This window comes from Petaurus breviceps, unplaced genomic scaffold (assembly GCF_028583685.1).
Source record: "Petaurus breviceps papuanus isolate PSGF00001 unplaced genomic scaffold, PetGlider_PUasm1.0 90275, whole genome shotgun sequence".
NCBI classification, from domain to species: domain Eukaryota; kingdom Metazoa; phylum Chordata; class Mammalia; order Diprotodontia; family Petauridae; genus Petaurus; species Petaurus breviceps.
The window spans coordinates 17,976-29,521 of NW_027187204.1; the positions used below are offsets into that span (position 1 = coordinate 17,976).

The 11,546-nt window shown below is 46.1% G+C and overlaps 1 protein-coding gene across 1 annotated transcript in view; it reads right to left on the bottom strand.

Annotated features, from left to right (window-relative positions):
• Positions 1-9,590, bottom strand: part of LOC138176852 (zinc finger protein 420-like) — a 25,333-nt gene extending 15,743 nt beyond the window's left edge. The window contains exons 1-3 of the mRNA XM_069107767.1: positions 9,403-9,590; positions 1,868-1,994; positions 1,107-1,202 (exon numbers count right to left, since the gene is read on the bottom strand). Coding sequence (XP_068963868.1) covers positions 1,107-1,202; positions 1,868-1,994; positions 9,403-9,435 — 256 coding nt within the window. The 5' untranslated portion in view covers positions 9,436-9,590. The remainder of the gene's footprint in view (positions 1-1,106; positions 1,203-1,867; positions 1,995-9,402) is intronic.
• Positions 9,591-11,546: the final 1,956 nt, after the last annotated feature.

An 11,546-nucleotide genomic window follows, 5' to 3' on the forward strand; every position in this document is an offset into this window, starting at 1 on the left:
GGCTTTGAAAAACCCAGAATGTGGAAACCCAGATGTTGACTGGGTATGGATGTAATGGTTGGACAGTTTGGAAATCTGTCTACTTGATGTTTCTGTCTTGATAATTATGCCTGTATACTTTGAGGTTCAGGGTGCTGACCTTTTCTCCTGAACAAGGTAAACGATATATGTCTGACTGATTAAAGTAAGCTTGTTAACCCATTTTGAGTTGCTTTCCTTTAACAAAGCAGATCCAAGAACCTGTGGAAGCTGCAAACCCTGAGGACGCTTGGGGTGCTTGCTGCTACACCATGTCACCATGTACTCAACAGCCTCCAGTAGCTCCCCAGCAAAATGTGAAACAGAGAAGCCTCTCTAGGGCTGTGAAAGCATTTCATCCCCTCCCCTCCCCTCCCTCCCTTTCCCTCCTCCATGTTACACTCCATTTGTTTGGGGCCCTTTCTGTTCCAGGGAAAGGTTGTCCCACCTTCAGACTCTGGGTTTTCTTTTTTGCTGCCATCTCTGTAGCCTAGAATGTTCTCCCTGGCTTCCCTGATTCCCCAACCAGAGCCTAACTCCCACAAAGAGCCTTTCCCAGTCCTCCTAAAACCTAGGGCCTTCTCCCCTTGACTAGCTGCACTTTGTCCTGTCCATTGTGGGTTTCTACATAGCTGTTGGCATGCTCTCTTCCCCACGAGATTGCAAGCTCCATGGGAGTAGGAGACATCCCTTGCATCAATTCACATGATCAGGGCTTTGTACAGGGTCTTAGAAGTTTGTTGACTTAGAGAAGGTTTGGGAAAGAGCTCATATTGAACAGTCTAAGCACCTTTTATACATTCAGGACAATTCCATGCCCCCAAATGCCAAACAATGACATTTTGGATCATAAATTTATCCCCGGAAAAAGGGTGAGAAAGGTCATGGAGTCCAAACCCCTCTAATTACAGATGGGGAAACTGAGGCTCACTGGTTCAGTGACTGATCCCTGAAGCCACTGCTGGGAAATATCTGAAAAAGCGTTCCAAGGCAGGTCTTCCTGCCCCAAATCCAGCACCTGCTTCACCACAACACACAACAGCCTCCTGTAATCCCAGCCCTCACACTCCTGCTTCCACCTCACTCACCTGGACAGCAGCTCCTCAGGCCTTCTTGTTCGAGCATCCCCGGTGCTTCCCTTTGCTCCAAATAAGAGATCACGTCTTCCCTGGGAACTGGAAGCCCTGGCATGGGGAGTCAGGGATGGGCAGGGGGAGAAACTTGTCATTCAGGTCTCTTTAGGGAAAGCCCTTGGCCCAGTACCTGGCCAATAGTAGGTGAAAATAAATGCTCCTCCCCTCCCCTCTCTTCCCTTCCCTTCCCTTCCCTTCCCTTCCCTTCCCTTCCCTTTCTACCAGCTCTGCTAGAATTTGAGGGCCACAGAAGGAAGATTAAGGACAAACTTGCTATACATGGGGCAAGCAGAAGCTTGAGCTACAAATTGATGCTTGTTAAAAAGAATATTCCAGATCCTAGACTCATCCCAGAGATGACAGGCATGTAAGGAAAAGCCCCCTGAGTAGCTGTCAGACACTTGGCAGACAGAATTCAGGGCCAGGTGGAGGTCAGACCAAATGGCCCCTGAGGGTCCTTCCAGGTCTGAGATGCTTCCACACCAACATGAAGCTGCCTAGAAGGGATCAGAGACACCTTCAGGTGCAACAAGGAGATCCTCAGGCTCCTGTCACACAATGAGAGACCTTCTATGGGAAACACCAGGCAGCAGGACAGGAGACCAGCACTCTCCTCTCTCTCATAACTGATAAATGCTCTAAACCCTGCCCTCCAGAGATGAAGATATTCCTTTGATTCTCCAATCAAAGTGTTACCGGGGGGGAAGTGTCCTTACCCAGGGAGAGCAGGTTCTGGGCATTCTCCAGCATGACCCCCCAGTACAACTCCTTCTGAGGATGATCCAAGAGGCCCCACTCCTCCTGGGTGAAGTCCACAGCCACGTCCTTGAATGTCACCAACCCCTAAAGCATGAAAAGGCACAGAATGTGGAGCTTGAAGGATGCTTCAGATTTCAATAGTCCAGCCCTCATTAATGCACAGAGCAGACCTGAAACCCAAAGAAGGGATCTGCTGGAAGGTCAGACCCTCCATGAGAAGCAGAGTCACCTCCTGAAACCAGGGTCATTAAGAGCCCAGCTGAATTTTGGGAAAGATTTTCTATGATCAGTTAGAATAAAGGTGGAAAGTATTTGCCTCTGAAATGCACCTCCCTGTGGAATCAGGGAGAAAGTTTGTGTTCTACCTGGGAGGCAGGTGGATCTGTGCGGGGAGCTTGAGAGAGGGTGACGGGGAATACCTTCCTGATCATAACCCACATCAGTGACATGTTCTTTTTTAAAACCTTATTTTTTTAATATCTTCTGTGCGTATCCAACATGAACTCTAGAATTTCTTTCCTTTCATATTGAATGCAGTTATGAAAAGATTTACTTAAATCCACGGGACACAGAGACCAAAACAAAGAGCTCATGGACCAGGAGAAGGGGCAGCTGCGAACTGAATGGATATATTTTATGTAAATACATATGTCTATGTACACATAAGCATATTGTGAACTTTGTATTTGTATTTATCCTGTCAATTTGTCAGTGTGTGTCTGTGTCTGTATCAGGTGTGTTGGGAATGTTATATTGTAAGATCTGAAATACAGGCAGCCAGAGATTTCTAGAGGCTAGAAATTAATTGCATTCTGGAATTTCACATAGATAGTGAATGTGGTGATCCATAAACCTTCAGACATACACAAATCTATCCTTAGATGAAACAGGCTTGAAAAGTCGCACCCCTGTCTTTTCCCAAGGATTCTCATTTGCACAAGCTAAGAGAACTCTTAGAAATACAGTAATAACACAAACAATTAATCTCAGGTGATATCAAAAGGCATTTTTGGATGATCACATATGGAAATTATTGATCTTAGGGGAAAAAACAAATCTGTAAGACCCTTTTCCTTGTAGTTTCTGGTCTGAACAACCTGGAACTACAGTGAAACATCAGATATAGCTAAAAACATCTTAGCAGATTCTGAGAGTAACCATTAAGGGCTTGGAAACTGATTATACTGGGATAGCTGGAGAAAACTCCTGAGTGTAGGTAACTCCAGGAGGCCTCCCCCCCCAATACACCTCCTCCCAATCCCAACCACTAATTCCCCACTCCCTCCCCCAAGAATTAAGAGGTGAGAATGTTTAACAACCACAAGGATTCTTGTTGGCTCCTCTCATCCCAGATCAGATCAAGAGAAGAGAGTGCAGGAGAATTGTAGGGAAAACTCAAGCCACCCTTCCCCACCTGGCAAGAGGAGGGAGGGATAACACTCGAAGACTGCCTGTGCCCCTGGGCACCTCTTACGTAACCCACCCTTCTAGGCAAAGCTTGGAAAGGTGTAATGGGAATGCAAATTTGGAAGATCTTCCCTGCCCCTAGGCTAAAGTGCACCTGAAGCCTGGGGAGGGAGGCTTGTTTTTCAGTAGATACTTTTTGATTGGCCAGTGGGTCCAAAAGGTTGTTACATTCTCTGAGCCAGGAGAAGGCTATATAAGCCCTGATGTGAGGCTTTGTTTTGGGGGCTCACTTTGAGAAGTGTTCTGTGATTTGATCTGAATTCTGGGAAGCCGTTGTCCAGGGCCCCCCTGGCTTTGAAAAACCCAGATGTGGAAACCCAGATGTTGGCTGGGTATGGATGTAATGGTTGGACAGTTTGGAAATCTGTCTACTTGATCTGCTTCTGTCTTGATAATTCTGTCTGTGTACTTTGAAGTTCGGGGTGCTGACCTTTTTCCCCTGAACAAGGTAAACAATATATAGTCTGACTGATTAAAGTAAGCTTGTTAACCCATTTTGAGTTGCTTTCCTTTAACAAAGCAGATCCAAGAACCTGTATGGGCAGCCACCCTGAGGACGCTTGGGGTGCTTGCTGCTACAAAAGGTCACCCAGGTCCTGTACATTTTGCCCACCCTGGCCCAGCAGCTGCCATTAGCCCCAGGCTCAGTACATTCTGCAGTTGTGGGAGAAGGGAGAGGTTGGGGCCTGTGGGGAACATTCCCTAAGACCTGCCTCCAAGAATGATCGCCTGGGAAGCCAGCCTCTGCTCTGGGTGAACTCCAAACTTCTCTGTTCCAGTTGTAAAGTGTACCAACTTTTGGCAAGCTATTTGATCTGTGTTTGATCCGTTTCCTGCTTTGTAAAGTGAAAAATGGTTGTTGTTAGGGGATCAAAACGATCTAGTGATTGAAAAATACTTGACACAATGATTGGTGTGTGTTAGATACAACATTACTATGATGTCTGACTTTGAAGTGGTTTTTGGAATCGGGAGTGATAAGATCGATCATTTCTATATGTCATCATCTAAAAATGCCATTGATATCACCTGAGATTTATTGTTTGGGTTATTACTGTATTTCTAAGAGTTCTCTTAGCTTGTGCAAATGAGAATCCTTGGGAAAAGATAGGGGGGCGACTTTTCAAGCCTGTTTCATCTAAGGATAGATTTATGTATGTTTGAAGGTTTATGGATCACCACATTCACTAACCATGTGAAATTCCAGAATGCAATTAATTTCTAGTAATATATTTAAGGACAAAGGAAAGAGAAAAATATTGAGTAAATTTTAAAGGCCTGGTAAACCTTACTATTGTGACAAGGCTCGTTAAATTGGGTTTGTTCTTCCTGGCTTATGAAAAACAATCTCTCCATTACACACACCTTGTTGACTTAAGGAACTTTGTGATATCTAGGAATTCAGTAATAACTAGGAATTTCGTTTGGTATAAGACTTTGGGAATTTATGTTACTCAAGGACATTCTACATTAACTTAGTTTAATGAATTCCAATTTTAAAGTTTTATTTTTGCTTTAAGGAGGAAGAAAGAAATATGGTTTAAAACTTTCCAATCAATTTTCTTGATAATAGTTTAGTGACTATTCCGCTTAATATCAGGATAAATTTTAAACTGTTTTTAAAGAAGGGGAAATGCCCTTAGAATAAATGTTTTGAAAAATCTTGTGTGAGTTTTTAGAGGACCTACTAAATTTTCACCATAATTTCTTGCTAAATTAATGCAATAAGTGGTAAAGCAGAAGAGATCTTGCTGTTTTGGTCTGAATCTGTGGCTATTCCATGGCCTAAGCAAGAGTTAACATTTGATTTTGAGCTTCTATGTAAAAGACAAATTCCTGACGTATCTCATTCTCCAGAAAAAGATAAACAGACTTATAAAACAAAGATGTGTACCTATCCATTCTGCTGTGAGATCGAAGCCAAGAACCTCTTTTTGGAGGCCAATTGGGGTTAAGTAACCTGCCCAAGGTCACACGGAGGCAGATAAGAAGGTTTGGGACAAATGCAGGTTATCCCAGCCCCTCCTGTCTCTAGATAGTTGTTCTGGATATCTTTGTGACAGTTTCAGATGGTCTAAGTATGTTAAGAGAGTGTGAAGAAGTATTTTAGGAAGATAGAAAAATTATGCAACTCGATTTGCTAATTTGAGATGGTCCTATCTGGATACCAGCCCATATTTATTTGCTTATATTTAAGACTTTGGGGGACTGCAGTTTACTATTGTTCTAAACTTTGATTGCAGGGATATTTGTCATAAAGCCAACAGTAAAATGGCCTGGGCTGCCGGTTGAGCACGGCTAATGATGGGTGTCTGTGCCTGGGGAGAGTTGGGAAGACAACCTTGGACAGGGCCTAGGTAGGACATTCTTAACTCTTTCTCCCAATTTGGCTTTCCCTGCTCTCAGCAGCTAGTGGCTCCATGATGGCTTATCAGATATGACTCGTGCCTGGAATCACACAGAGCGAAGGAAGTGAAAGCACTTCCTTCTGTTAAGATACATGACATTGTCCCTCGTTTTCTTTTATAGCAAATGTATATAATCAAGATGTTCTCTAAGTACAATACTAAATCTATTAAATACTAGATAGAAATTGGAACATCTCTGAGTTACTGTAATAGGATACAATTATGAATAGCTTACAATTATAACCTGTATAGATGGCCAAATAAATAAAATATAGAGATAACATCCTCCCAAGGAGACCAAGTAATAAGACAAAGATGTAATGGGACCGATGTCTAATTAAATAGGAGAGCAAATTTTGAGGAAAGCAGCAGAATCAGACTGACTCCTGGAAGAATTATATACAGATGTGTATGATTGGCTTCCAAAATTTTTCTATCATGGAAATTCAAGCTTTATGCATGTTTTGGTAATAAGATTTCAAGTTTGAATTTTTGTGCAAAAATTGTATAAGATAGCGGCAAAAATGAAATTATTTCTCCTTTATTAAAGAACCTGTCTGATAATTTTAAAAGGCAGATGAGCTCATTTTATGGTTGGACCCTCATATTTTAAAAAATTCTTATGCCAGGTACAGGCTTTAGGTAAGGACAAAAACAGCAAATGATATATAAACTGAAATTCTCTGAAGTTTCAAAAATGGAGAGCCCAATTTAAGTGACTGTACTGATTTGTACTAAGTTAGAACTATCTGGGAACTTCTAGATCTGAGCAGAGAAGCAGAACTCCCTCTTTGAACTGTCCTAAGAATAAAACCTACTGTCAAAAAAAGGCCACGCAAGGACTGATAACTACACGAGGCATCTGGGATTCAAAAGGTGCTGTTTAAAAGGATATTGGGAACAGGTCACTGGGATACAAGTTCACATTGGTAATAATTACTGCACTGATTTGTATGTTCATGTGGAAGTTTTCTTGGTTATCCTGGTGACATGTAAATCTCCCTTCCCAACACTGGTCTATTGTGAGCCATCTGTCTTTTAATCTATACCTGACTTAATGTAATGATACAATTTTGTGAACTGTGAGAAAAACTTTATCGTATTGTTTGAACCTGGCCCTGAGTGGCTGGGAAACTGAAGCATTTCTATGAGCCTTTACTAACAAATCATATGTTCTCTGGGAGCCCTGTCAAGTCTGTCTGACCACTCCCATAGCTGCCAGCTTGTGGATATGGATTCTTGGATCCATCTGTCACGTCTAAAGATTGCCCCTGCTGCTGAGTGGACGTGGGAGCCCATGGGAGACCCTGCCCGGTTTCCAAGGGGCCTGAAAAAGATGGCATCAGAGGCAGACAGCTTTCCCAAGTGTCTGGACCAGATCTGCAACAAAAGCAGTTCCCTCCCATTTGAGCCCCTTACACACCCAAGACTGGTTACTTTTATTTAGTCACTCTAAACTCCCACCATGGTCCTCACACCCTCACCTTGATCCCCTTGGCAGCCTGTTCCTTCGCTTATTTGCAGTTGCCCCACAGTGGCTGCCCAGCTCTGGGGATGTCCAACCACAGAGACCAACTCCTTCTCCCATCTCTGCCCCCCCCCACCACTTAGCCCCTGAGGCAAACTCAGTCTAACAAAGAATTCAGCCTAACATTTAGTGATCCCTATTCTAGGAAGCAGTTGGGGGAAAAAACAAACCACCTAGATTAGGGTTTTTAGAACCCCCCCACCCACACTCCAAAGAAGAGAGAGTTTTTTCCATACCTCCCTTGGTCTCAAGGCTAAGCTTTCAGCTTGCCTTTAAGCAAAGGGAGGGAATGATAATCATTTAATATCATTTGGGCAGGGGGCCTCAATAAGAGCCAAAGCCTGGACTAATCAATCAGACTGCTTCGTTCTGCTCTAAAAATGCCCCTTCCTGTGTCAGTAAGTAGAAAGACCAGACAAGGCCGACAAGGGGTGTTCTCCTATTTATGACAGGATGCCTGCAGTCAGAATAGCAGCATTTCTCTTATCTTGGAGGCCTCCTCCATATGAGGAAAACCTCAAGAATCCTGGGATTGTAACTTCCAGCTGACACAACTTTGTCAACTGCCTAGTAAACATATGGAGACCATAAATCTGAGGGACACAGACATCCTGGGACTGTCCTGAAACATATAAAAATTTTGTCACTCTTGTATCAGGCAGTCAGAACATAGGCTTTGGCTTCCTGTACATACAAGCTCACTAGCATTGTCTATCTTTAAAGGAATAAACAATATGAATTTCCACATCACCTCGCCTGTTGGCCTCCTTTAACCAAACTTTCAGGTCAATAGTTATATTCAGAAGAAGATAGGTTGAATAAAGCCACTCCTACACTAAAGAATAATGTCATTTGGGTGCAAGCTCAAAAAGAAATCTTGGAAGAACTTAAAAAGGAGTTCAAAAATCAAAAAAGAGAAAATGAGAAAAAATTAGGGAAAAAAAGCAATTAAAAAATCATAATGAAGAATTCTAAGTCAAGTCAAAGACAATAAGGAAAGATTAGAAAAAAAGAAAATTGTGAAAAGAAAGTCAATCAATTAGGAGAAGGGGTATAAAATATTAAGGAAGAAAATAAAAAGGACTTCAAAACCAAATGAGAGATGAAGAGAATTAGGGGAAAAAAGCAATTCCAGAAGATTTCAAAAGAAATATAACCAATTAGAGAAAAGGATACAAAATTTTAAAGAAGAAAATAACTCCCTGAAAACTAGCATTTGGCAAATAGGACTGAACGACGTGAGAAGATGTCAAGATGTAATAAAACAAAAAAAATAGAAGAGAATCGGAAATATTTCATTAGAAAAACAATCGGTCTGGAGAACAGATCGAGGAGAGACTATATCTGAACTCTCAGGCTACCTGCAAGTGATGGTCAAAAAAAAAATCTCAGCAGAGTATGATGAGGAGTTATTAAGGAAAATCACCCTGAAGTTCTAGAGCCAGAAGGTAAAGTGGAGGGCGAATGATCAGAACCCCACAATGATCCTGGAAAGAAAACTTACAGGAATGTCACAGCTAAGTTTCCAAATTCCCAAGTTAAAGAGGAAAGATAATTAGGGAAAAGGGAGAGAAGTCTGTTCTAAAGTGACGGTAGCAGCTCTTGGTGGTGGGAAAGAACTAGAAACTGCATGGAAATTACATGGAGGGAATTTTACACATACACATGTGCCTATTTGTGTCTCCCCTTAGCCACCTCCAGGGCGCAGGCGGGGGAGGGAGAAGAAAAATGATGGAAGGGAACAGCAAGCTGTGCGGAGCAGATTGGCGATTTCACGTACAATCATCTTTCTACGTACTGTGCTTTGGAAATGCTGGTTTTCTTCCATGAATTAAAATTTAATAATAACTAAAGTAACAAAAGCCAAGCCAAGGCTGCCACCCCAAGACTGGTAGGAGTTACAGTTACCAATTCAATTTGGAAACACAAAGTCCTACGAGCCACCAGGGGAAAGACTTTCAGACACAATGGAAAGCACTTTCCATTGAAAGAAACGGCCCATGAGGACACACTGGCAGCTTCACAGACCACCCTCTAGGTCTGTGGCAATGGCCTCACTGGCAGATGTCTGTGCACAGCCTGCACTCACCTGGGCAGGGGGGCTGCTGCTCCCAGGGGCCATTCCCTCTGGCTCCAGGCCCCCTGCTGGGACCAGGCCTGGGTCTTCTGTAGGCTGAGTAGTGCAGGAAGAAGGATCCCACAGGGGGAGAGGTCTGGCTCTTGTCTTCCTGGGCAGCTGGTTGGCCTACAGGAATATACACAGGGTGAGGCCCCAGAGGAGGCACAAAGGCCCTTGCCCTGCCCCCAGAAGAGGGACTCTACCCTACAGGGGGAGGGAGGAAGCAGGCTTGGAAAGGAAGGTGGTCTCAACAGAAAGACTACTTCCCTTCCTCTATTACTCATTCCCCCCCCCACCTAATTCTCCCACAGAGACCCAAGAGACAAAGGGAGCTTAGGACCCAGATGGGATGAGGCCAGTCAGAGCCTCAGTGGCCCCTCAGTCAGAGCTCTCCCTCCAAAGGGTCCTCTGCCCTCCCTGCATCCCCTCTCCCTGACTCACATAACCATTATCTAGACTACAGACTGACTGCTTGATCTAGCAAGGTACGGTAGGTTGTGTATGGGGAGGGGTCTTGAATGGAGCCAGCAGGAATGGACCAAGGTAAGCCTGAGGCTGGGAGACAAAATCCAGTCTGGGAAGAAGCCCCTGGCAGGGGACCTGAGGCAGGGGAGCAGGAAGCCTGGGGAAGGGGAGCAGGTCTGGGAGGCAAGACCATCTAACATGGCTCATGGAGGGAGGCCAGAGGCCCTGGAGGGACAGAAGGGCTCCAGGGAGACACTGAGCCTGAGGAAGCAGGATGACTGTGTCCTGAGGTCTAACTAGGAGCTGGGGGGACTGTGGGGACCCTCTGGTGGAGCTCAGGCTTGGAATCCCTAAAGGGATGCTGGAGACAGGGAGCCACGTGCCTGGAATCTGACAGGAAACCAGTCCCAGAGCCCCGGGTGCAGATCAGGGGGACCAGGACTGAGTTTTGGTAACTGTGCCCAAGCCCGGGTAGGGAAGGAGGAAAAGAGGATTCTTGGATCTCCAAAGGGGGCTGGATCTGAGGCAGGACAGGGGAATTCCTAACCAAGAGGTCAGAGATTAGAGGGCCGGGAGACAGTCACGTGGGGCTGATAGGAAGGCTTAAATAAGGGCTCCGGGATCCCCTGGGTGAAGTCTGAGGTCTGGGAAAGTATTATCCAATGGGAAACCTGAGGAGGGTGAGGCAGGAATGAGGGAATGATGGGGGTCTGCACAAGACCGAGGGGCAGGGAGCCCCCCAGGAGCCGGGCTCCGGAGGAAGGTGTGCTCCTGGCAGAGCCGGAGGACACTCACCCTGAGGTCGGATAGAGGAGTCTGAACTGGGGGAGGAGGCGGGGGAGGGGAGCCCTGGCTCAGACCTACCTGGGACCTACAAGCACGGAGAGGGCGGCGTGGAGAAGGGAGGCGGGGGGGGGGGGGGGGGGGGGGGGAATCCGGGGTCATAGGAGGGCTGGGCAATCGGAGGGGTGCCAACCCGGCCTGGGGAGGCTGGGGGGGATCCCGGGGAGGGCGGGGCGGTCTGGGCTCAAAGACTTCCTGCTTCCGGCGGGCCTACACTGGGAAGCCCTTCCTATTCCCAAAGGACCCGCCTCGCCCCGCCCCTGAGGTCCCCAGGATGTCTTGCCTCCCATCACACCCAGGGCCAGCACTCCAGTACCCTGACAGCCCCTCCTCCCTGAGCTCCGCGCTCCATCACCTGCAAAACCTTCTCCAGTGCAGTGATCCCCTCTTCAGCCCTAAACTCCTCCCAGGCCTCCAAACTCCGCCTGCCCTCCCCCCTCCTTAAAACAATAAGCACAGCACCCAGGGGGCTGCTAGCCCAGGCTCAGACAGGAAAGGCACTAAGAAGGGGCGAATAACCTCACTTTAGTCTAGTCTTGTCAGAGGAGGATTGCCGCTCGTGGGAGCACAAACTCCGACAGCATTCCCTGCCCCCCCTTCTCGGAGGGGCAGCTACGTCTGGATGGGGTCCGTGGGACGGGCCGGCTCGTGCGCCCCGCCCCCTAAGGCCCCTCAAGCCTCCGTAGGGGCCAGCTGAGGCTCACACAGCATCAGTGCACTCAGCCCTAGGGTTCCCCATTCACTGAGCAGTGAGCGTCTGCTTTATAGGGCAACAGACAAAGGAAGCTTCCGCGTTTCCATCCCCC